This window comes from Pleurodeles waltl, chromosome 11 (assembly GCF_031143425.1).
Source record: "Pleurodeles waltl isolate 20211129_DDA chromosome 11, aPleWal1.hap1.20221129, whole genome shotgun sequence".
Taxonomy (NCBI): Eukaryota; Metazoa; Chordata; class Amphibia; order Caudata; family Salamandridae; genus Pleurodeles; species Pleurodeles waltl.
Window position 1 is genome coordinate 527368076 of NC_090450.1, and position 27170 is coordinate 527395245.

A 27170-nucleotide genomic window follows, 5' to 3' on the forward strand; every position below is an offset into this window, starting at 1 on the left:
TAAATACGGGAAGATATGGGGGAAATGGGATAGCTCAATAGCTGCCCAAGGACCAACTGTGGCGTTAGAACGAGGGACGGTAGATGGGATGAAGTCAGGACAACTCCATTGAGACGAAAGGGGGCTCAGTAGATGAGAGAGGATGGGACAGGAAAGTTACACACTCCACACACAACGCAGGTCAGAGAAGAGGAACCCTTACTGAGAAATACCGACGGGGGAGGGGAGAGAATTAAGGTACTATTGTTATTATGTGACCATTATAGTTGATGGATTACGTGAGGGGTAAGCAAAATGTTGTTCCAATTTGCTGTATTATATACGAAAACAACAATAAAAAACGTTTTTAAAAAAAACCGGATCAAACATATAAAGTCAATAAAGCCATGCATAGTGAAAATCACAGACGGATAAGTAAAAAGCAGAAAATTTACCTAACTAAAGTATCTCTCTGTTTGATGGCACATTGTATATAAGTGGCCACTAGGAAATAGATCTTAACGGAAGGCAATGTTTGCAAAAGGGCCAAGGCAGGTCTACAGTACTGTATATTTACCTGCTTTGGGAAAAAGTAAAATGTGGCGCTTTCTAAAGGCAAAATAAAACCTGCAGAAAAAAATTAAATGCAGTGTGCTTTGTGCAGAATGGTCATCACAGAGGCAAGCTGGTAAAGTTGGAAAGTAGGGACCCTGTAAGGGGAAGGTGGCCAAAAAGTGCACCGTGCTTCACCTAAATCTAATGAGCAAAATTTTGTGACACTCACTAATCCCCCACACTAAATACTGTGCAATACTAGTATCATTGGAAATACCCATGTACGCCTAGACAGCTGGCTTATGTACTTCATTCTTCACTCTAAGTTCCAGTCAGTGAGCCAGAAGCCCATTTTTTAAAGAATTTAGAGAGCTTGCCTTAAAGCTACTCGTCGAGCGAAAAAGATCTTCACGGTCTAGAATAAGACAGGTGCTGTGAATATACTTGATCCATATGATGCTTAAGGATCTGTCAAGTTTTAAGCAATCATTGGGAACAGCCCGACTGAATGAGGTTTGACTCCTTGTCCAAATCCTTATCCACAGGAGCCCGGATTTGCAATTTGATAAAATCTTTAATATATCCTAGTCCCACCTCCTAGTGGCAGATGAAGAAGCTAGTGCTTTGAGGCACAGAGAGTAACCTTTTGATGAAGCCACTCTCAATTCTTCCTAGACCAGCTTGATCATTAATCCCCATACCCCGGTCCCCTGGAAAGCAATAGCACAGCACCTGGCTATGTATATGGTCACAAGTTCCCTAACAGACTTACTGCCTAGTCTACTGGGGAAGCTAAAAACTTCCCCCACGGCCTTGGAAAAAGGCAGCGGCTCTGTAGGTTTTTAAGGGGCCCTACTTCAGGCATTTATCAAAAAGAATGCCCAGATAAGAGCACGTCGGGACAGAACTAACTTTGCTACCATTAACTGTAAAAACAGTGTTATCATTACTCTTGGCACCAAAAATCATGAAATGTGTCTTAGCTTGCTCGTCTTCCAGTCTAGGCCCTCCATGAACTTGTCAAAGTGGTCCAGCAGGCAATGTAGCACAATAGCAGTCCTGGCTATGAGGAAAGTGTCATCAGCATAAACTAAGGTTGGTACACTACGATTCAGAAGATCTGCCTCCAGGCCATTAATATATGCTGAAAAAAGAAATGGTGCCAAGATGGAGTCCTGGCGCACCCCTCTTGCCAGGTTAAAACCAGTTGTAGTCGTCCCCTCCCCCCTTTTACCCTTCCATACCTCTTACTGGAAGTAACTTCATTGTGAAGGTCTGTGAGGAAATTGATGACATACTGATCCATCCCATGTCAGACAAGATGCTCCACAGCTTGGCCCTATTGACTGAGTCAAAAGCAGAGCTCAAGTCCATAAAGGCCAAGTACAGCTTGCCCTTCTGGGCCACAATATATTTACCGATTAGAAGATACAGATTGAGCAAGTGTTCCACCGAACCTCGGCTGTGTCGTAAACCAAACTGTACTTCCGAAAGGACATTGTGATTACTGGCCCAGGACTGTAGGTGCTCCAGTAAGATACACCCCATGATTTTATTCGTTGAATTGATTAAAGAGATGGGGGCAGTAGCAATGAGGATCATCCTTAGAGCCCTTTTAAAAAATAGGTACAATTACAGCATGTGACCACGTCTTCGGGGGACCTACAGTTGAAACAATATTAAGAACGTTCGTTAGAAGTGGGCCCACAGCATAATGTTGAACTCAAACATCACCACTCCAGACTTTGCATTGTTTGAACTTTTGAAATCTATAAATATTCATATCTCAAAAAGTACATACCTGATTCCGATGGCCTTGGTATCTAAATTCATATAAAAATCTGGGCTATTGTTATAAATTGGTGTCAGATTTCTTTATTGAGTGTGTGTCTCGCTTGCTGACTGTGTGCAATAAATGCTTAATAGTATCCGCTGATAAACCTAACCGAAAATACCCAAAGGTATTGTCCCTAAATATGTTGAGGGTGATGACTTAACCACGTGGTCTACTGCCTTTGAGAGGCCATGTAGAATGAGGAGGTTACACTAGAAATACTGGGGCTCTCTACTCTGGGAGCTGTACTCAGACAAGTGCAGGGATAGACTCCTGACACTTAGTGGGACAGATGCTGAATACAATGACCTCATAAAGGACACACTGATTGAGGGCTCTGGATTCACAACTGACGAGTACAGGATTAAGTTTGGGGAGACTCACAAAACCTCGAGTCAGACCTTAGTAGATTTTGTTGGCTTCTCAGTCAAGACAGTAGGGGCCTTATTTTCAAGAATCTTACAAATCGGCTCCGATGTGTCAGACTTCTTGCCTGCCCTACGACCACCTAACAACACCATAGATTCACTGTATTTTCAATACAGAGCTACATGGCACACGTTTTCACAGATGCATTAGAAATTCTTACACATTGTGGTGCTAAACCCACGCATTGCTGGATTAGCGTAGAAACATTACACTACTCCATCAATGCCAGGAGGCCCCCATTGAGAAAAGCTCTGCGTCTGTTTTACGCCTGCTCTGTGCAGGCAGTAAAATTCTGACGCAGTGAAGTTGCAGAATGACGCAGTAAAATGTTGTAAATTTCACTGTGTCAGTTTTGCGTGGATTTTCCAGTGGGAATGCCTACCTTGCATACATTATACCTGGCACAGGTATCATGTGATGCAAGGCTTTATAAACTGCAAAAGGGGCCAAATGCTTCAGTGTGTAAATGTGGAGCAGTGTAGAGCACTGCTTGCGCCACTGTTGTATAAAAAAAAAAAATACAATGGTGGCACAAAGGCCTTGTTAATGAGGCCCTAGGTGGCTGGTTAAAAGGTAACCAGGTGCATGACTATGAAAGGCTCTACAATTTGATTATAAAGAGCACATTTTGTCAAACTGTACATCAGAAAAGTTACATCAACGTCTAGTAGACACACAGCTTTCTGCTCCCAGAGAACTGACTAAGAAAGCTGATGGATGGGTAGGACTAGGATACCCAAAAAGAATCCAGGAGAGATCCCAAGAAAGGAGGGTTAGGCCCACAGAAGGGAAAAGAAGGAGGTGGTAAGTCCTCCAAAGACATTCCTTCAGGGACCCAGGCCCCTACAAAAGAGAATAGTGCATCCCACCCCATCTCTCATGGTAAACAGAGTAGTGGGGACCCTAAGCTAAAAAAAAGTCTTAGGAGGTAGGCCCTGCTTTGATTATCAGCAGGTGGGGCACTACTGAGGGGACTCAGCTTGTCCAAGGAAAAAGGTAGGCACTGGGGTTGTCAGTGTAACCTTGGAGGATTGCTCTTCAAATGAGGATATCCTTTTAGCCTTTGACTGGAAAGTAGACCCAGAAGGTGAGTTGCTGATTTCAGAGCGAAGCAGACACTTCCATCACCTCCAGGTGAATGGAATCCAAATCACTGCTGTGAGGGATACTTGTGCCAGTCACACCATTGTGTATGACAAGTTGCTATCCACAGACCAGTATTTACCAGGAGAGACTAGGATAGTAAGGGCTGTCCCAGGGGAGGTTACTGTAAGGCCTGTGGCTTTAGTACCTTTAAAGATAGCTGGGACTTTTAGTTGGCAGAGGGAGGTTCTCAGTCCAGACCGCACCTTGATTGTCTCCTTGGAAATGGCCGCCTAGGGGCTTGCCTGATCTCAAAAGAGGTACTGGATCAGTGTCAGCACTCTCCTAAGGTTTCTGGAGGTGCTGAACCTACAGTTATTAACAGTAGACCCCAGACAAAAGGCAGGAGGAAGAAGGAAGAAGTGTAGGAAAGGTAGGCAAATTTTAGAAAACGTTCCAGTCTTCCATGAAGATTATGATCCAGTAAGGAAGAACTCCAAAGTTGGCACTGGTGAAGCCTTACCTGCCCCACAAAATGTCAGAACTGTTCAGCAGGAGTTTGTGGCCCCTCAGTAAACAGAAGACTTGAAAAAGGGTGTTTGCTACAAGAAGTAGTAACCCCCACTCAAAAAAGCCAAAGGACCCCCTTTTCCAAAGAAGCCTATTTCCTAACCCGTTCTGGGTACTGAGAGCTGTCAGGCGCCTATGCTGGCTATTAGCCTTCATGGCTGCACTGTCCTTGGTGTGGTGGTGTGACCCCATGTCTAAAAGCAGGCTAGGCCCCTTGACCCTGCTGGTCATGGTGGGGTTACTCCAGTTATGTGTAACCTCTGTGGGTAAGCTGGATATTGTCCTGTCTGGGATAGGGTTAGCAGAGGTGGATATCTCTAACCAGGAGAAAACAATTAAAAGTGAAACAGATCTAGTTCATTTAAAAATGTGCCCTATTACTGTTGGTATAGGTCAACTGCCCAGGGGCTGTGGCCTTGACAGGAGGATGTGAGGCAGAGTGGGCCGTGCAATAACATAGCCAGTTTCCTTACTATTCTTTGCCTGACACACTAGGAAAACTCTCCCAGATGGGAGCTGGGTCTCCTAGGTGTGTTGGCTGGGGGGGGGGGTGGGGGAGTGTTGTGTGGGAAACTGGGCTTCACTGCAGATGCCATTCCCCCACACACTTTTTGCCCCCCTTTAAGAACTTCTGCTGGTTTTCAACTCTGACAGTGCACTGAGGCCTGCTAATCAGACCTCAGTGCCAGTGCTCTTTCCTTAAAACAAAGAATGTCCGATTGTTTCACAATTGGAACAGAACTTTAGCACCTCTGTAAGTCCCTAGTAAATGTTACCCCTGGTACCTTGGGCATGGGTACTATAGAGGGTCCCTAAGGGCTGCAGCATATCTTATGCCACCCTAAGGGACCCACACACAAATTGCACTCAGCCTGCCATCACAGACTGCGTGTCAGGGTGAAAGCCCTGAGTGAAAACATGACATGGCACACACATTGTGTGCCATGCCAAAGTCACTACATACAATACAAGCAGAAAACAATAGATTCCAAAAGAGTTAGAAACTAGCTACTTAGGCAATCCCTAATCAGTTTCTCAATTTGACAAAGCTGTTTCTTTTCTTCACTGCTGTTTGCACTCTTCATTGAACAGCTAACTACCCAAATAAGGGAAAACAGACACACACCCAAAGTGCATTTTGAGCAGAGACATTTTACATACGCATGTTGCGCAACAACGTGTTAATGTCATTCAGATATTCATCCCTCTTGACAGAACAGAAGTTTCATAAGAACAACAATGAAAGTAAAAAAAAATCGTAAGTTCTCAACAATGCTATAAGCCCAGAGGAAGTAAGCAGACTAAGTGGATGTCTCTGTTCAAATGGACCAAGATCTAGCAGACATCTAAGAGTTTGCATTACTGGTTTCAACCATTCTATGTTCACAGGCAAGTTTCCCAAATAAGAGACTGTAACTTGGGACAACACAAAGTAGTATCATCTGTACCTATAATAGCTATGAAGAATAACAGCCATGAAACACTCATTTCCTTTTGACTCTGATGTTCATACTTCAGGCACAAAACCTTCCTACTCCAAGGGCACAACTTATTGTGCTTCAGAAAACCAATTTTTGCATTTGTTGGGAACGGGAAACATCATGAAACTTATACAATCACCAAAAAGTCCCCCTCCCCCCCTAAAAAAAAAACTAAGCAGATCTTGATTTTGTGAATGTCAGGCACCAATACCAGAAAAGTGATATGTGAATTAGTCAAAGGAAAAAGGATAAAGATGGGTTACATGGATAAAGGCTGTCACAGGCACGCCATTAAGATCACTGTTGGATGCCAAACTAGGATGCCACACAATCTATATGCATGGTCTTTAAGAGGGATCACAATGGATTATGGGACTCCTTGCCTTTTAACAAATGTTTCCCCTCACACATGTCACCCTAAGAGCAAATCAATTTTAGTAAAGAATTTGATCCGGCTTTATAGGAATAACTTCAAAAAGTGGAGGAGGAACAATTGTACAGCCATATATAACATGTTTTACAAATAACGTAGAAAAGCATTTAACATTTGCAAAAAAGAAAAATTAACATAATGAGTTCCATGGTTTAACTACAGAACTAGGCAAAGAATCCCCCTACATAAAAACAAACACAAGGGCACCCTTCAAGAAATGCTTAAAGAATGTGCTACCCTGCAAGGCACATATCTTCCCATCACACACTACTAAATTCCCCAACTTAAATTTTTTTTACATACACCATTTAGGAGCACAGGGATTAACACCTGGACAAACAAATAGACCACAAACACACCATTATTTTAAGATGCCAGTAATGACTGACGGGACAAGTAAAGTCATCAAATAAGAACAAACCAAATGACAGTGACAATAAAGCCAACCAGTGGTAAGAAATGGGGGGGTTGTAAGCCTCTGTAAATTCTCGGTAAGCCCACAATAACTTGTCAAAGTTTGTCAGATCTCTATGTTCAGTCTCTGTCTTATCACACAAGGGAGAAGTCTAAGTCAATTTATGACAATAAATAACATCTGTACAACAATTATTGCTTGCTTGCCAAAACTTTGGAAGGTGACCATTGGTGAGGTGTTTAGGTGGGTTCAATATATATTAGTCGGATTCCGGGTCAACATCATCAGACCATTTTGTATGAGCAATTCATGCAGCAATATTTCAGCTTCATTCGTCTATTTGGTCATGGAACTCCTTGGTGACTTGAGGTCAGTGCTTAATTTGAGCTTGTTGTTTCTGGTGCTGAGCACCGGCACTTATTTTTGAGGGCCGGGGCTTATTCTTCTCCCTAAAGCATTTGCTGCGAGCAAAAGACACATATGGGAAAGCTGGAGGAAGGGAAAAATGAAAAAGCGTCACAAAGGGCGAAAGTAGAAAGCTGCTAGAGTGAGCTGAGGAGGCAAGGAGTGGCTTTATATGGATTGAAGAGCCCCGAGATGGCTTCAGGAGTACGCCGCCTCAGTATTATGTGTTCTCGCATTTAATTGCAGAAGCCGCATGTTTAAGAGGAGGGCTTTGGGCACCGGCACGTTTTTATGTACAAATTAACCACTGCTTGAGGTATCCTTATCATGAACAGCAGACATACTTTATCCCATATATTACATGTTGTCAAGGATGCACGTTCTGCTGACACTTTGTGGTGCTCGGTGCTGTTTTGACACACCATCAATTAATGTTCTATTTTTGTCTAATTAGAGAAAACAAAAATACTAGTTCCATTGCTGCATCAAACAGTACCCTTAGGAAATATGATAAAGTTCATACTGTTACAGGTTTGGAATTTTACTTCAGGATCCTTCAGGATCTCAACTTACCAATCAGCCACATGATGAGGAGGAAGTCTATCCGCTCCAGGGCAGGCCCCATGGTGTTCTTCTTGTCTTCGTTATAAACCACGGAGTACAGATTTAGTAACAGTAGGAACGTGAAGTACGAGGCCCCATGAATTATGAACTTCATGAACGGCGTGTGAATGATTCGTCCAAGCCGGGATTTGGGAGCCACCAAGTAGCAGAGGGACAGCACTGGCCAGAAGAGGCCAACCGTCAGAACAATCAAAATCTTCTTACAGGTGTGCTTGCGTCTGTAGGCTGCCATCTGGCCAAACCAAACAGTGTTGAGAAACTGTTGGCAGTTGGACTGGGAAACAAACTGAAACAAAAAAATTGGATTTATTTAAAATAGTTTTTTAGAAGCTAACATTTTTTTCTGTGAAGTTCCCTACTAGAATCAAACTACCATAAAAAAAAAAATAACCAAGAGTGCAAAAATAAAATGAAAGTGTTATCTTGTTTGTGTGGTGACTAGAAAACAACAAGTATTGGCAAAGTCAAAAGGTCTTTGTCAATGCTTTTTGGCAATGCTGTGGGGGAAAAAAAGGAAAAAAGCAGCAGCCCTGTTATTTTGTAGGCACACACATGTGTAATGATGTGTGTGTACACATGCGATAAAAATGAAAAGGTATCCGCACAAAAAACGCTTTTTGAAGGCAGAGGTGCTGGCAGTAATTTGCTGCCAGGTCCTGCCCCTCCCTCGAAAAAAAGTTTAAAAAGATGGGGTGTGTGAGGGCAATGGGGAGCAGACGGGGAAAGGTAAAAGTAACACAAGAGGGAGTGCAAAATGGGGGAGAGAGAAGCACACAAGGTAGAAAGCAACAAGGCCCAAGGAGGAGACAGTGAGTTTGGCAGGAGGAGAAGCATGCAAGGGAGAGAGCTAGAGACACCTGGGAGAAGCAAGACTGATCACAGGACGGGTACTTGCCATGCTAAAGAAGCACAGACGGGAGAAAACCGGAAACACACATGCACTCTCATGGAGTGCTCAAGTAAAAAAAGTATTTCCCCAAAAGAGAACAGTGGGAGGATGGAACCCTGCAAGCCAGTGCTTAATTTGTGCTTGTTGTTTCCGGTGCTAAGCACCGGCACTTATTTTTGAGGGCCGGGGCTTATTCTTCTGCCTCAAGCTGCAAGCAAATGACATATGGGAAAGACGGATAAAGGGAAAAACGAAAAAGCGTCACAAAGGGAGAAAGTAGAAAGCTGCAAGAGTGAGCTGAAGGGGCAGGGAGTGGCTTTACATGGATTTAAGAGGCCCTATGTGGCTTCAGGATTACCCCGACTCAGTATTCCATGTTCACACATTTAGTTGCAGCAGCTGCGTGCTTAAGAGGAAGGCTTTGGGCCCCGGCACCTTATATTTACAAATTAAGCACTGCTGCCAGCCTGAGAGAAAGTAAAGAAGTTATACCCCAGAGGAGGGACAAACACAAGCTGGGCAAGATGGGAAAAGGAAAGTCATCAAATAAGGAGAAAGCAAATGACAGTGACAATAATGCCAACCAACTGTAAGCAGTGAGTGGTCTGTAAGCCTCTGTGAGTTCTTGGTAAGCCCATAATAGGTCTTTTGCACTCAAACAGCTAGAGCTGGCAGGTAGGCTTCACCTAACAAGGCGGCGATTAGTGTAAATTACAAAATACTGGTGACTTGGGACCTCATTCTCAGGTCGGCGTAGCACTAAAAAACAGGCAGAAACAGAAAAGTAGCCCTTATTTAATGCTTGACTGTCTTTCTGTTGGGCACTTGCTGTGCTCTCAATTAAGTTTGAGCTCATTGCTACCCAGTTATAAATTCTCGTGAACACAGAGTGGAAATGTGATAACATTAAACACTAAAACCGTTTCTGGATATTATTCCCCGTTTTCATGCAACTTTTAAATCTGGTATTAAAAAAAGTCAGCAGGGCTCAGGTGCAAATATAATTTGTGCCATGACGTTTCTGCATCTTTGGGCCTAATGTATAATTATGGATGAGTAATATTCGAGATCAGACCTTTTGTCTATCCCACTGTTGTTATGAACGACAAAAGAAGAATTTCACAATCATAGCCTGAAATCTGTGGTATGTGACTTACTCTATGACTACGGTTTTGCATGTCGGTATCTTTTAAAATGTATATGCTTGCATTGTACTGCCACCTTGTGGCTAACTCCAAATTTTACCATTCAGTAGAAACTTCGTTCATGTATGCACTAGGGGCCTCATTTACTAGGAAATGGCGCATCTCGGTGCTGCAAACAATTTTGCTGCACCGAGGTGCATCATTTCCAGAACGATGGGATGTGCCGTATTTAGAAGACCACGGAGCATCCTGAATTCTCCCCTGCCTAGCGCCAACGCAGCGCACTGCAGGGAATGATTGTTTATGTGAAGAAAGGTGTCCATTCTTGCACATAAACAACGGTGATTTGTTACTTCTATGTGTGCAGCAGCACACATAGAAAAAGCAAAAACAATGAGAAATAAAAGTATTTCTCCTTGTTGGGCCACTCTAACGCTACCCCCAGGGTGGCATTAGTTTTAGACAAAGCCTCAGGTTTATGATTTTTCGTAAATCTGGGACCGAGTCAAAAGCAATGGGTGTTGCATGGAAACACCCACTGCAACACCCATTGCATGCCCGTCTGCTGCAGAAAACTGCATCAGGGGGCCCATATTTACAATGCGGTGTTAAACCACACAAAGTGACACTCCGGTGGCTCAAGGGCCTCGTAAATAAGGCCCTAGGTCCTTAATATAAATCGCACTTGCGTAATTTGCGTAAATTCTGGAACTTCGCATTACACTTGTTACTTAAACTTCCAGAAACTACGCTATTGTGGTATCTGTGTGATTACACAACAGTTCCCTGCAAAAATATATCACAGGAACAATGTGAATAACCAGAATGTGAGCAGTCACTGTTGACAGCACTTGCGTTTTTCAAAAAAAAAATCAGAAATGTGCCCCCAGGTCGAAAACTGAAGCAATAACACATATCATGCAAAAATATTGCACTAAATCAGACTTGCATTTTGCGTGATTAGATGGAATTTCGTTAATTTTCCCAAATTTTGCACATCCCCAGTATACACCTCATTGGGCAGTTTAAAAGTCCAAGAGCCATGTGTATCAAACATTTTTAGCGATTGCAAGAATGCATTTTGGTATGTAACAAGTCCAATTGGCGATTCAGTAACTTGTTACTGAATCGCAAATTGGATTTGCGACTACGTACCGATTTGGTATTAAGAAGGGGTGTGTCAAGGGCGTCCCTTCCCAATACTGAATCGCAGAGGTATGTATGATTGTTTTGTGACCGTGAATGCGGTTGCAAAACAATCGCAGTTACCACCAATTTCAAACTGGTGGTAACCCATTCCGAAAGGGGAAGGGGTCTCCTTCCCCTTTGTGAATGCATGCAAAAACGTTTTTTAAGAGCAGACAGAGGTCCAACGGCCCACTCCCTGCTCTTAAAAAATGAAAAGAAAACTTTTTCATTTTTAAATGCATCCCGTTTTCCTTTAAGGAAAAGGGGCTGCATTAAAAAAAAAAGATTGCTTTATTGAAAAACAATCACAGACATGGTGGTCTGCTGAGCCCAGCAGGCCACCATTCCTGTGATTGTAGCCATTCGCAATGGCTTGCAAATTGCGACCTACCTCATGAATATTAATGAGGTAGGTCCATTTGCGAGCCCTTGCGAATTGCAGTATGAAACTCCTGGAGTTTCATACATTCCAATAGCGATTACTTAATTGTGATTCGCAAAAAATTGCTATTAGGTAATCGCTATTGTAAAGAATGATACATATGGCCCTAAATTCCAAAAGTATCCAAGTGAATTATTTGCATGAAAAACAAGGAGACATGGCAGAAATTATAAGATTATACCACATTCTCCACAGTGAACTGTAAAGATTTTAAAATGCTACTTCTTTCTTGGAGTGTAGATATTTTTTCCCTGAGCAGAACCATGCCCATTTTGTATTGCATTCTGCAGTGAAACCTACGTCAGACCCACACAAGGGACCACACAATATACTCATGGCCTATAACTCATGCCCTAAGGTAACTATAACTTCCGTAACCACCATGCACAGTTTTCTTATCAATAATTTTAGTCCATATGCGGTGATATTATCAATGACGTCCTAGAAGATGTCATAATTGATGTAATATGTTGGGTAGTTAGCAAAGCATGGCAAGGGTGCAAGGTAAAGTTACCTTAGGGCACAGGTTTTGGTTACTTAAAATAACTCTAACTATAACTGCTAAATTTCTATTGTTTTGTGTGTGTTAAAACTGAACCTAATTATAACGTCCCTGTAACTTTTGTTTTTTAGTGAATTTCTAAGGTTTTTTAAAATTCTATTTTTTTAGTATAACATTCCTGCAACCTTTGCTTTTTCAGTGAATTTCTAGTTTTTTTTAACGTGAAGTAATATTTAATTACAATACATTAATCCAACTGCTGCAGAGCATGGCCTTTGGCAGTGCGTAGTGGGGATTTGGCCACTAGGCCTTGTCTGCGACCAGGCAGGCAACCCCAGCCAACCCAGGAGGGGGGCTCGTAACCCACTTACCAGGCCATTTCTGGCCCCAGAAACCCCATCACCTGGGGCCTAGCACTGGATGTATGGGAGAGGAGGCACACAGCCACCTCCCCAGGTGATTTTCACCCCAGGGACCCCATCCCACACAGCCTGGTCAATAAAGGGTAGGTGTCCTGGTGCCCACCTAGGGCACACATTCTTATTTTTGCTGGGGGCTATTGGGAGAGCTCCAAGGCCCTTGCGGTTCCAGCCATAACCTCACCTCCAGTCGGAGCCGGCAATGCTGCTCCTTGTGGGCGGGAGTTTTCTTGTCCGCTTCAGTGCGGGCATGAAAAAACAGATGAAAAGTCCGCTCCCATCAGGCAGAATCATTTTTCATTATCCCGCCAGCTGGGAGAGGACTTAGGGTCAGATCTACAAGAAAGGGGAGCATTTGTCACGATGCGCCACTTTTCTTGCGCCGCCCCTACCACACCTAAAAACACCATGGTTGCGCTGTATTTACAATACAGCACACTATGGGGCTTGTTTCCACAACAGCAGCATTATTAATTACGCTATTGTGGTGCTTTGCTGGATTAGTGCCATAAATTATGGTGCTAGTGCAGCAAAGCACTAGGGGGGTCCATAAGCTACTATGTGCCCCTCACTTTAATGCCTTCCCCAAGCAGGCATTAAAAATGATGGAAACAATGTCGTAGTGAAATCTTGTGGATTTCACTGCACCATTTTTTACGGCCTCCCAGAATGGGAACGCCCCCCCACCCTTGCATACATTATACCAGATGCAGGTATATTGTAGCGCATGGCGTACCAAAGTGGCGCAATGCTAGCATTGTGCCACTTTGTAAATACGGCGAGGGGCAGTGGCCTCCTTAACGCCACATTAGCGTAAAAAAAAAACGACACAAGTGTTGCGCTAAGAGGCGCTAGGGCCTTGTAAATCTGACCCTAAGTGTTTGCTCTCACTTGGCAGGAGCTATGAAATTGTTCCCGCCAAGCCAGAGCAAATACAGGTCTCCCTGGCCACATCAGTGTGGACAGGGACACCGCTATTTCCCAGGGTGGGCACCCTGGAACATAGCAGGAGTCAGCCCTTGAGGACAGGGTCCCCAGGGCCAATAATGCCTCCGGGGGGAGTGGGGTGGCGCAGCCATCCTCTCTTTGCAAACTGCAGCCTGGCCCTGGGGGATGGGGGGTTCACTGAGGGTGAAATTGGTCTAGGGAGGGGTGATGGGTGGCTCCCCTCCCATTACTAATTTTGCCAGGCACCAGGCAATGGTGTCCACAGGGCCGAAATCAGCCCAGGGAGGGGTGCCACCCCTCCCCATAATAAAAGTAAAATGAATTCCCCGTCGGACCTGGCCAACCAGGGGGGCAATAAAAAAAAAGAGCAGGCAACTAGATTTGTATTTTATTTTCTCATGGATCTACAGCTAGATAAAAAAAAAAAAGAAATCGCCCCTGGCAGGTTCCCTGTGGGACCTCACCACCAGGCCTAGTGGGTCAGGATATTCCTACCCTGCCCACTTGTGGCTTTCTTGGCATTTTGTTCTTGGGACTCGGCCGAGTCTGAGGGCCCAAGATAGTTGACACCACTTCCTAATTAAGTGGTGGCAGCTAATCAGATCTCATTTGAAGATCTGTCGGATTGGCAAACCCTCCACTTCTCTAAATATACATAAATATTTTGCTTTAATAACTCCAAAACTACTAACTATATTTACACCAAATTACAAAAACAGATCTTTCTGGACCAAGATCTAGCTTTCTGCCAACTTTTGTGCAATTCCATTCAGCGGTTCGGGCTGTAGTCATGTCTAAAATCTCTATGGGAAATCGAATGGGGAAAATGTGTTTTGGCCCCCTCCTTTTTTTGGCCCTGTAGGAGGCTGGCTCTCTATATAGTGTATGAAAATGCCATGCACTGTGCGGAGAGACCAAGCTACCCCACCTTAGTATCCAGAGGTAAAAATAGACAACCAAATGCTCTATTTATGTGGTAGTATGGGTGAGCATACCAGCAGGAGAATTTCAGGCCATTGTCGGTTCCAGTGGGAGCAGCCGATGAAGATCCTAGAGCTGGGGCCCAAAGGAGAAAGGGGCCACTTGGGATCACACGGCACAGGAGGACTTAAAGGTAAGTCTGAAGGGTCTCCTTGGAGGGAGGAGGCCGCTAGAGCTTGGCGGCCATGGAGTACAGCTGGCTGGTTGGTGCAGGGGCCAGGGAGGCCGTGTACAGCACAGGTAGATCTGCCAGGTGTCGTGTGTCTTGGAGTACTCGAGTCAGGAGCAGGCAGCTTTGCGGGTAGTTTGCAGGTCAGCCAGGTCACTCAGGGGGTGGATCTCAGGTCATACCAGTTCTTCTGGACCTCCTGGCTGGCTTGAATGTTTTTGCTTGCTTTCTCCGTGTACTCAGCCATCCTGGTAAGAAGGCCAAGCAAATAATCCACAGTGTCTTGTTTGGGCTCGTTGAGAGGCCTCTCCCAGCCTTCCCTTACAAGACTTAATGGACCCCTAACAGGATGCCCAAACAAAAGTTAAAAGGGAGAAAACCCTACTCCCTTCTGAGGCACTTCCCTGTAAGCAAAAAACAGACATGGAAGTAAGAAATCCCATCTCCTCCTGAGTTTTTCAGAGAGTCCTCCAATCATGTATTTCAATGTTTGTTTAAACCGTTCAAGCAATCCATTGGTCTGCGGATAGCATGGGGTACTGAATTTATAAGTCACACCACATTCCTGCTGCATGTGTTTTAAGTATGCAGACATAACGTTTGAACCTCTGTCTCATACTACCTCTTTAGGAATGCAAACCCTAGTAAAAAGACCCAGGAGAACCTTGGCCACTGCAAGGGCAGTGATGGTCCAAAGAGAAAGAGCTTCAGGATATCTAGTGGCATGATCCACTACCACCAGGATATATCTACTTCCTGAGGCTGTTTGAGGGTCAAGGGGTCCACAATATCAACCCTTACCCTTTCAAAAGGCACCCAAACCATAGGTAGTGTGCCTTACCACTGGCTTGAGAGGAGACACAGGACTGGCAAAAGTCCTTCACCATTTGGGACATCCCAGGACAGTAAAAGTGGTTCACTAGCCTACTCCAGGTTTTGTTTTGGCCTAGGTGCCCAGTCAGCGGAATGTCATGAACTAAAGGGAGAAGAAACACTCTTTACTGCTGAGGTACTACAATCCTCCTGCTTGCGCCGGGCTTGAGGTCTCTGGCCTCAGTATACAGGGGTCTATCCTCCTAACAGACCCCGTGGGTACCAATGACATCACCCTGTTCTTCCTGTGCAGCTTGCTGCCTCAGGCTTTCAAGAGTAGGACAGGTCTTTTTCTTTCCCGGCACAGATCCTCCCTACAGAATTCCCCTGATCCCAAGAGCTCTGCCATGTAAGGCCCAAGCTCTTCAGGCTCAGTTCCCTCTGGGGCTAACAAGTCCTCTTCCTGGGAAGAGGGGTTCTGACATGGAATCTGTTAAGAAGCTGCTCCCCCAGTCTTCTTGCCTTTTCTTTTGGAGGGTTGGTCATTCTTCCAGGTTGCAACACTTCTTGTTAACTTTGGAGTTTGCTCTGTGCTCTGGTTTTGGCACAGCCCCATTTTGGGATCCCAAGCAATCTTGCATGGGTCCACAGTTCTACTTCAGCCCAGGGGAAATTCTCTGAGTAATGTCCAAACAGACAGTCTACAGGGATGGATGAGTCCAAATATACCATAGCCATAGGATGGATCTTTTTGACATTGTTGGCACCGGTGACAGGATAGGTCTTCCCAGCTAGGTACTGAACTGAGTGAACTAGTTGCTGGGTCATTATAATGATATTAGCAGCAGTGTCTCCCAATGCTTCTACCCTAGTCCCATTAATCAAGGGGTGGTGCCTATAGTTTTGCATATTAGTGGGCCAGGAAGCACAGGTTAAGTCTACCCTTCCCTCAGTGACTAATGTTGCCTCAGTGGGTTCACTGACATGGTCAGGCTACAACTGAGATCCCATCTGGAGATTAGAAACTGCTTTTACTGCAGGTGGACTAGAGGCATTCTTTTTATTTTTACAGCTAAGATCTACAGTTTGGTGTCCTGTAGCTTTACAAATATGGCACCAAGCCTTTTTGGGATCAAAGTGCTTCCCTAGATACCCTCCCTTGAACAGTAGAGAGTCTCGCCCACGCCTTTGGCAGGTTTTGGGGGGCCTGATGCAGAGACTTAGTTTTTTTTTTGGTTCCCATCATTCCAATGAGGGGGCTTTTTGGCTTCTTTCCTGTGGGTCTGCCCCACCAATGATAGTTTTGGTCACCTTTGTTTTGACTCAGTGGTCTGCCTTGTTCCCCAACCCTAGAGGAGAAAGTGGACCTAGGTCTACCAGGAACCGATGTAGTTTCTCATTGTAACAATTATTCAATGGATGCTTTTTCATGACTAAGTTGCAAAGTCCATTATAATCTTGTACCTTCTTACCTTCTAACCAGTCACCCAGCATTTTTACTCAAAAATCCACAAATTCTACCCTTTGACAAAGTGGTATCAGCAAATGCAAAGTCTTGGATCCCACCGCTGAGCCACAAAATGTTGGAGGCTGGCTCTCTATATAATGTACGAAAATGAAGTGCACTGTGCAGAAAGTCCAAGCATCCCCACCTTGCTATCCAGAGGTAAAAATAGACAACCCAATGCTCTATTTTTATGGTAGTGTGGGCGAGCAATTAGGCTTATCTAGGAGCCATGCTAAGCATTTTTTTTACTCACGGTATCAATAAATGAAGACACATAATCAGAAGAATAACTTTAATGTTTTTATGTGTAATTATGCACCATAGGAATCAATGGGAAAAATTGAAACATGCATTTAAAATCAGGCAATGCTCTCACAAGTGTCACCTTTTCTTGTCGTGGACAGGTCCAATGGCTCAGCAGGAGAAGTTTAGGTGGTCCCCGGTTCGAGCGAGGGCAGCAGTTAAAGATCCTGGAGCTGGCGCACAAAGGAGAGGAGGACCACTGGGAACCACACTGCACAGGGGGACTTTAAGGTAAGTCCGAAGGGTCTCCTTGGATGAAGGAAGTCGCAAGGGCTTGGGGACAACGGAGGCACAGCTGGTTGGTCAGTGCAGGGGCCAGGAAGGTCATGTGTAGTGTAGATAGGTCAGCTAGGCGTCGTCCCACGGTGTTCAGACCTATTCTGGTAGGGATTTAGCCCATGAATAATCCCTGGTAATTGTACCGCTGTAAAGACAATGTATTATGCTTTGAATAACACTCTTTGAGTGCCTACTAGATGTTTTATTAAGGAGCATTTCTGCTAAACATATAATGAGCCTTGAGAAAGCACCAGGCTTTAAGCCGGATAGGGGGCAAAATGTGTCGTCTGCTCTCACGGTGGCCTTGTATTAAAGAAATATTATTGGTTGCAGTTATCCATTTGGAAGGAAATTTTGCTTGCAATAAAAATATAATTATTCAAGTATGAAGACATCCTGTTTCAATATTTAATGATGCGTGGATCAACTGACTTCTTTCTATACTAATCCCTTGATCTTGAGGAGCAATTGGTCTAACCCTCAATTGGTGACCCACCCTATACAAGAATATGGGTATTATAACACAGTGAAGCAGTGCTGAACCCGAATATACATTACTTAGCCAGGCGTTGTGCGTCTTTGAGTCCTCGCGGTCAGGAGCAGGCAGATTTAAGGGCAGTTTGCAGGTCAGCTGGACCACTCAGGAATGGATCTCAGGAGTCCCGAAGTCCCTTGAAGGGTGTTTGCTTCTGTGCTTCTGGGAGTACAGAATGGACACTGCTTCTTGATATTTGCCGTTGGGGGACTGGTACATTGGGTACTGTACACCACAGTCTTGGGGGGTCCTAGTGCCACCAAACTTGGCAGGGAGGCAGGTCTGGTCCTCTGTAGCTGTTGTAAGGTTTTCGGCTGGGCAACTGCATCAGAGTCATTGGTCAGAGCAGGTCAGTAAACCAGATTTCACTGGTTCCTTGCCTGCAGGGTGCAGGAGAGTGATACCTTTGCTTCGAGGGAGGTTCTTGGTGATCTTTAGAAGGCTGGAGGTGCTCTGGGGTTTTGCAGAGTTTTCAGGTGTCCAGGCAACACTGCAGCAACAATTGTCGAGTCCTGGGAGCAGCAGACAGAGTTTGGCACCTTTTTCTTTGTGCAACAGGGCTTCAGTTCTCTTGCCTTGATTCTTCTTTGTCCTGATCTGAAATACTGTAGTTAGAAGGCATTAGGGGGAGTACCTGGTAGTAGCCAGTGGGCTACCTACTTTAGGGTGGCTACACCCACTAAGTGACCACTTCCTGTGGGAAGGGGACACAACCTTGATAATAATTGGCTATTTTTCCTACCATCCAAGAAGGAAGAAAATGAAATGGAGTGGTCACCTTGCCTGCTACACCTGAGCGGTAATGCAGGCTGAGGGTGGCCACTCCCACTATACTTTCTAAGTTTCCTGTCGGTTTTCCCACCTAAAGTGGGGGTAGAATCGGTGGGCTGCCTTCTGCTGGTAGCAGCAAAGGTTGGGGTCAGATTTCAAAGGCATCAAGGCCTTTGAAGCTGACCGCTGGAGAAGGGTGCCTGCCTGGGAGAGGATGTGTGACACCTCCGCCCAGGAAAGGCTTTGTCTTCTGGCTCTTGAGAGCAAAGGCTCTCACCCCGGGAGTTCATAGTCATGTCTGGTGTTGGCAGGCTGGATAAGACCAGTCAGCAACCTTGCAAGGGCTGTTAGAGTTTGCAGGGGGCACCTCTAAGGGGCCTTCTGGGTAGATTTTATAATAAATCCCACACTGGCATTAGTGTGGGTTTATTATTTTGAGTTGTTTGATACCAAACAACCCAGGGTTCAGAGAGGCCATCATGTAGCTGGGGAACTCGTAGTAACCAGTGTCCAGCTTATGCATTTACTATGGCTTCCCTGTACACTTACTATGTCTAAGAATTAGCAAAGACACAGTAGGAGCATATCTGCTCATGCACATATGTCCTCACATGCATTATAGTGCACCCTGTCTTAGGACTGTAAGGCTTGCTAGAGGGGTGGCTTATCTATATTGCATGCAGCGTTAGTCGACATGCACCCAGGGAGAGTGTCATGTTGAGTTTGCAATTTAGGGGAATCCTCGTAATGCAACTTGCAATGGCAATTTGCATGAGGCTGGTGTGGGGTCTCTCAGAGAGGCACAACTGTTGCAGCAGTTCTTGGGGGCCCTCTTCAGTACCCATTCTCCAGGTACCAGGGGTACCATTTACTAGGGGGGCTGAAGTGCCACAGTACAGTTTTTGGGAAAGAGATCAGGCACTGGGAACCTATTTAGCAGGGGCCCAGGGCATTTATGTTTTGAAACCACATCATGTTCCAGGCAAAATGTGGGGGGCTAACCATGTCAAAAGAGGCACAGGGCCCCAAATGGACAAGTCACTCCGAAACTTCATACCTTTCCACGCAGCAGCTGAAGCCAGAAGCAAATTAGTTTTGAAAATTTCACAAAGGTTACAGGGACGTTATAGTTAGGAAATAAAATTTAAAATACCTTAGAAATAGTTAGATTCTGAATTTACCCGCACAAAACCAGAGAAATTCAGCAGCTATAATTAGAGTTATTTCAAGTAACTGCAACCTCGAGACCAAGCCATGTCACCTGGGTCCTCCCCAGGCTCCCAGTCACCATTGTTGGGTACTGCAGGCAGAGCCTGAAGGCCCGCGGTCCCAGCCGGCTCCCCACCTCCTGCCGGCATCGCTGTCACAGACATGGAGCTGTTAAACATGCAGCTACCTGTCTGTGAGAGCAATTGTTTCCTCTGTTTCTCTGCCCTGGGGTCAAGGTGTGCTCACCCTGAACCCTTCTATATTTTCAATTCATATTTAAGATGGAGGGACCGGGTCCCTGAGTCCGGTAATGGAAGCCACAACAATTGGTTCATGTTGTCATCAGCCAATAAAGATTGACTGGTCTTCTTAAAATTGGCCAGTCAGAGCAAATCTGGATACCAATAATACAGATATGACTAACTTTTCTAGGAGTTTAACCACTTGATGACTAACCTGAGCACCTTTTTAAGCATAACATTCTTAAGAATTACTGAATGGATTTACACCAAAATTCAATGTTTGTGCCAAATTTGATGCAATTGATTTAGTTGTTCTTTATTGTATCGAATAGTATGTAAATAAAAATGGGAAATCAATGTTTTTTCGTGGCCCCTGAATGGCGTATTGGTGCAAAACATTCCATAAAAGAGCCAAACTAGATGAACTTTTGTTTTTGAATGTTTTGAGTTTCTTGCTGATTTGTTGAACGGCAGCAAAGTTATTGAGAATCTAGAAAATGGCATTTATACACACATATATATATATTTATATATATATATATGTATATATATATATATATATGGTTGTGTATGGCAGTGGTTGTACTAACGTGCTGTAATTATACATTACTTTACGTTAAAAAAACATGAAAATTCACTGCAAAAATTGAAGGTTACACAGATGTTATAGTTAGGTTCACATTTTGCCCACACAAAACACAGAAATTCAGCAGTTATAGTTATACTTATAGTTAGACTTATCTGAAGAAACTATAACTTGGGCTGGAAAGTAACTTTAGGCCACGAGTTATAGTTTCTTAACATAAGTATAGCTATAACTATAACTGCTGAATTTCTATGGTTTTGTGCGGGTAAAATGTGAACCTAACTATAACGTCCCAGTAACCTAGTTTTTTTCTGCGAATATATATATAGATAGATAGATAGATAGATAGATAGATAGATAGATAGATAGATAGATAGATACATATATAGACACACACGTATGTAGATAGATAGATAGATAGATAGATAGATAGATAGATAGATAGATAGATAGATAGATAGATAGATAGATAGATAGATAGATAGATAGACAGACACACACATATGTAGATAGATAGATAGATAGATAGATAGATAGATAGATAGATAGATAGATAGATAGATAGATAGATAGATAGATAGATAGATAGATAGATAGATAGATAGATAACATAATGAGTAACTGTTTAATATGGTCAATATTACCATAAATAGTTCTGAAGACATCATAAACCAAAAGGCTGAGTGTTTTCTAAATGTCAGCAGCATCCTGAGATGGCCATATAGGACCAGTTTACAATTATGAATAATTATAGTAAATGTTTATTTTGGGTAGTTATCTTTAAAATGTTATTTTCTTCAAATTGCAGCCAAAATGTGCACTGATTCATATGATAATATTGATGTTTACCTTTTATGCAATTGTTGATAAAACAATAACCAAGAGTGAAGGCCAGAGGATTTATGCAAATCTATGGTGGCTGCATTCACCACATAATTATGGATTTACTGCATTTGCTACATAATTAGCAAAATTTGCTGAAAACAAAACAATTTTGTTTCTAGATAAAATGGATGAAAAAGCTGCCAGAAAATGTAGCTCATCATTTGCATTTTCTGCTACATGATTAAGAAAACCTTGCTGTATAACTTGGTCCTCCATGTACCAGACATTATGCCTCTCGTTTGTTTTGCTAATAACGTTTGTACCGTTTGACAAATCTTAAAGAAACTTTCTAAAAATAAGTTCACCATTTCAGCCTTTCTATGGAAAATTCTAGCTTGCTTCCGCCCTGTCTGCACCAGCTCTTGCTTGCTCCAGCCCTTGCCAGTCAAGCCCAGCTCAGTTCAAGTCCTGGTCCCACTCCCGCTGTACTCCAGTCCTGGTCTTACTCAAGCTTGGCTCCAGGCCAGCTCTAGTGCTGCTCCACTCCTGATCTCATCCGTGCTGTACTCCAGTCCTGGTCTTATTTCAGCTCTGCTCCAATGCTGTCAGTTCTAGCTGTGTTCCAATCCTGATCTTACTTCAACTCTCCTCTAGGCCTCCCTACTGAACTCCAGGTCTGCTCCAGTCTTGGCCTTGTTGGAGTGCTGCTCCTGTCTTGGCCTTGCTCCACTACTGTTCCAGACCGCCAACTCTGCTTTGGTTTTGATCTTACTCAGATTCAAAACTTCAGCTTTGCAAGAACCGTTCCAATTAGGACCCAGCACGTTAGGAGGCTGTTTGTGCCTTTGGCTTTTATCTTCTTGTGTTGTCGGGCACAATTATCGAGAAAACATCCTCTTAGTAACCCCTGTTACAACCTGGACAGACAATGGGGGTCATTACAACCCTAGCGGACGGTGTTAAAGCAGCAGTAAGACCGCAAACAGGCCGGCGAAAAAAAAAAGGGAATTATGACCGTGGTGGAAACCGCCAACAAAGACAGCCACTTTAACACTCCGACCGCCACGGCAGTACAGACAAGCAGCGCGGCGGTCACCGCCAACAGACAGGCGGGAGACAAAGTACCGCCCACAATAGCACAACCTACCAATCCGCCACCTTTTCCGAGGCGGATTCACCGTGGATAAAAACACGACGGAAACAGCCATTTCAATGGGAAAACGCTCACCTCCACATACTCCACGAAGAATGAGGGCACCATGGAGCCGGAACTCCACATAATCCCTGCAATAGTCTTCCTGCTTCTGTACGATCATCATCACCGCCGGCGCCGAAGACAACGGTGAGTACTGCACCTACGACATAGGGGAGGGGGGAGGCAAAAGTCATGGACACACACACGCAACACCCCCACCCCCACCTCGACCCTCACCCACTACAACACACACACCAATGCATATCCAAACATAACAGTAACAACCCCAAAACCCCCCGGAAGAATGCAAAGACAAAAGGAAATGAGTGCTACCATTGTAATGTATCAAAATACAGTAAGCAAATATATACAGATATATATACACATTCAACAAAATATACATCACGATTAGTAGTGCAGGTATGCACCATTCAATGTCCGTGGACCACTGGGCCCAAAATGCATGGGCGAGGCCCACACACGATACCTGAGCAAAACGGAGAGAACACTGCAGGGGCATCAGATAGTAATACAACAGGCACCTCAGGGGGAAGGGAAGGGGGGGTACCTCAGCCGGATGACAGCACCACGCCAGATCCACGAGGGGGCTCCATGCCCATTGATGTATCCTGGGGAGTGCAAAGCCACAGTCTCTCAAGTCTCACAAGTGGGTGGGTTGCCCACTATTCAATCCTGGGGAGTGCAAAACCACAGTCTCTCAAGTCTCTACAGTGGGTGGTTTGCCCACTGTTCCATCCTGGGGAGTGCAAAGCCACAGTCTCTCAAGTCTCTACAGTGGGTGGTGTGCCCACTGTTCAATCCTGGGGAGTACAAAGCCACAGTCTCTCAAGTCTCTACAGTGGGTGGTGTGCCCACTGTTCAATCCTGGGGAGTGCAAAACCACAGTCTCTCAAGTCTCTACAGTGGGTGGTGTGCCCACTGTTCAATCCTGGGGAGTGCAAAGCCACAGTCTCTCAAGTCTCTACAGTGGGTGGTGTGCCCACTGTCCAATCCTGGGGAGTACAAAAACCACAGTCTCTCAAGTCTCTACAGTGGGTGGTGTGCCCACTGTTCAATCCTGGGGAGTGCAAAGCCACAGTCTCTCGAGTGGATGACAGTCTCCACCGGTTCTGGAGGGGGACTGGTGCCCAGAGTGCTTCATCCTGTTAAGGATTGAGGTAGTGGATGCTGTTCTCCACTGGTTCTGGAGGGGGACTGGTGCCCAGAGTGCATCACTCTCCCCGTGAGGGTCCCACTTCCGTCACTGCCCCTGCCGCACATGGGCTAGCGGTGCTTGAGTTGGCGGTGCTTGCCCAGTGCTTGCCCTGTTCAGCTGTGCTTGCCATGGCGGTCTTTGCCCTGTTTAGCGGTGTTTAACTTTGCTGTCTCCGACCTGTGCAGCGGTGTTTGCCATGGCGGTCCCTCATTGCCCAGCTGGGCTGTGGCTGCCGGGGCCCTCCTGGGCACTAAGGGGGTTATTCTAACTTTGGAGGAGTGTTAATCCGTCCCAAAAGTGACGGTAAAGTGACGGATATACCACCAGCCGTATTACGAGTTCCATAGGATATAATGGACTCGTAATACGGCTGGTGGTAAATCCGTCACTTTTCCGTCACTTTTGGGACGGATTAACACCTCCTCCAAAGTTAGAATAACCCCCTAACTCTGGTGGTGGTCTCCTAACCAGTGACGATGGGACTGCCCTTCTGGGCACTGACTCTGGCGGTGGTCTCCTGACCAGTGACGACGGGACTGCCCTCCTGGGCACTGACTCTGGCGGTGGTTTCCTGACCAGTGACGATGGGACTGCCCTCCTGGGCACTGACTCTGGCGGTGGTCTCCTGACCAGTGACGATCGGGCTGGCGGTGGCCTCCTGGGTAGCGGGATGATGGCAGCCTTCTCCGCTGTGCTGCTCTTCCCAGACTTTGGCGCTTTCTTCTGCCCCTTCCCCACCTTGGGAGGAGTCACAGCTGACTCGACACTCCCCCCGGGACCCTTGTGAGCGGCTTTGCCTGCTGGAGTCTTCCCCCTATCCCGTCGGGCACTGTCCAACTTCTGGTGCTTCACAGGGGAGGGACTGGCTGTGCTTTGGCTCCGTGTCACACTGGCTGCCCTGGTGCCCGGTGCACTCCACATACCTCTAACAGGCACCACTGGTACCGGAGATTTTTTGGCTGAGGTGCTAGTACGGGACCTATGAATTGGAGGGGGGGTGGTGGAAAAGAGGTCAACGTTGCTCAGGAAGTTTCTGACGAACACTGGGACGGGTAGCTGGAGGGGGTCTGGGAGTAGAGGAAGAGGAGGTGGTTGTAGGAGGTGTAACTTTTGATGATTTGGGTGCAGGTGCATGTTCTGGAGGCTGTCGTGAGGTGGATGGATGTTGGGTGTGTGTGTGCCCGCGTTTGTGTACTTTGGGAGGGGGCGTCACAGACACACTGGGAGAGGACACAGGGGATGTGTAAATGGGAGTGGGGGTGGTGAGTGCAGGTGAGCGGGGTGTGGTGGTGGGTGTGCTGGTGCGGGTCCTAGTGGCTGTAGTGGTAGTGCATGCAGGTGGGAGTGTAGACGACACTGCGAGGGAGGAGGGAGACGACGACGAGGGGGACACAGTGGAGGCAGTGGATGTTGCTGTGTCTGTATGTGGGTGATGCGTGTGTGAGTGCCTGTGGGATGTGTGGTGCCTATCTTTGCCTGAGCTTCCCTTGTGTGTTGAGGTGTGTGCAGGCTGGTCTGATGGTGTGCTTGGGATAGGCTGGGGTACAGGGGATTGGGTATGGGTGGAGGAAGTTGGAGGGGGGTGGCTAGACACAGGGACAATGGCTGCCATCAGTGCTGAGGCCAGAGATTGCAGGGTTCGATGATGGGCAGCCTGACCAGAATGAATGCCCTCCAAGAATGCATTGGTGTGTTGCAACTCCCTTTCTACACCCTGGATGGAATTCACAATGGTAGACTGCCCAACAGTGAGTGACCTGAGGAGGTCAATGGCCTCCTCACTGAGGGCAGCAGAGGTGACAGGGGCAGGGGCTGAGGTGCCTGGGGCAAAGGTGATGCCCACCCTCCTGGGTGAGCGGGCACGGGGCGAAGGCTGAGGGGCTGCTGGGAGGGCGGTGCTGGTAGGTGGGGTGGCGGCTGTACCTGTAGAAGTGGGGGGCACAGATTTTGCCGCCACCACAAGGGAGCTCCCATCGGAGGACGAGTCCGTGTCGCTCGTTGCAGATCCTGTGACCACCGTGGTGCTCCCCTCGCCCTCCGTCCCACTGGTGTATTCAGAGTCCGTGGTGTGGCCCTCCATGGCCCAGTGGGATGCAGCTCCCTCGTGCTCCGGTGCCGCTGTACCTCCGCCTGATGATGCTGATGCACACAAGAACAGGGAGAGCACAAAAAGGGGGGGGGGGCGACAGAAGAAAGACAGGTTGAGTGCATGGCTTACCGCTACCGTTGGCGGACAATACAGACAAAGCAGCCCCCTGCACTACACCGCGCTGTTGGGCTCTACTGATGCAGTTCCTGGGATATGGCCTACATGGCTATGGTGGACATCAGCACACATAGATGACACAGGGGCATGTATACCTGTACTTGGCACTCTACAGAGGTGGGGTGGAGTGCCACATGGCCTGCATTACGGAGGGGCCTAGCTTACGGAACTCACCCTGGCCTAGGAAAACCCACAGCCCTCCTCCCCCACCCAGACACCTTCACTGCGCGCAAAGTCAGCAGAATGATTTTGTACTCACCCCCTTGTGTCTGCTGTGATGCCCTCAAGCGCCCATCCAACTCAGGGTAGGCCACCGCCAGGATCCGGAACATCAGGGAGGTCATGGTGCGACGGGCACCCCTCCCACGTTGGGAAGCCATCCCCAGCTGAGTCTCCGCCGTCTTCTTGCTCCAGCAGTGAATGTCCTCCCATCTTTTACGGCAGTGGGTGCTCCGTCTCTGGTGGACCCCCAGGGTCCGGACGTCCTTGGCGATGGCACGCCAAATAGCCTTCTTCTGGTGGGCGCTGATCTACATGACATGTACAGGGGAAGAATAGAAGTCATTACCAACTGCACCGTCGAAGTGAGTGGCCCACATCCCTGCCCTTGCCATGTGGCACATGCATTCACAGTCCTTCATGCTCGCAGAACTCTGCCCCCTTCCTTCTTACAACCAGCCCTCTCCACCCAGGCATAGCCCATACAACTTGCACCCTATGTACTCACCTGTTGGTCTGGAGGACCGTAGAGTAGCGTGTACTGGGGGAGGACCCCGTCCACAAGCTTCTCCAACTCCTGTGCAGTGAAGGCAGGGGCCCTTTCCCCAGACGCACAAGCCATTGTCTCTTCCAGACCGAGGTCACAGCAGCATTTGCAGTATAGGTCCTCTCCTGTCAAAGATCAGGTATCAAGTGATTCAACAGATATAAAA

The 27170-nt window shown here is 46.2% G+C and overlaps 1 protein-coding gene across 1 annotated transcript in view; it reads right to left on the bottom strand.

Annotated features, from left to right (window-relative positions):
• TRPC1 (transient receptor potential cation channel subfamily C member 1) overlaps nt 1–27170 on the bottom strand; it is a 230879-nt gene that overhangs the window by 108522 nt on the left and 95187 nt on the right. Inside the window, exon 7 of the mRNA XM_069213913.1 lies at nt 7758–8094. Within this exon, the coding sequence (XP_069070014.1) occupies nt 7758–8094 (337 nt within the window). The remainder of the gene's footprint in view (nt 1–7757; nt 8095–27170) is intronic.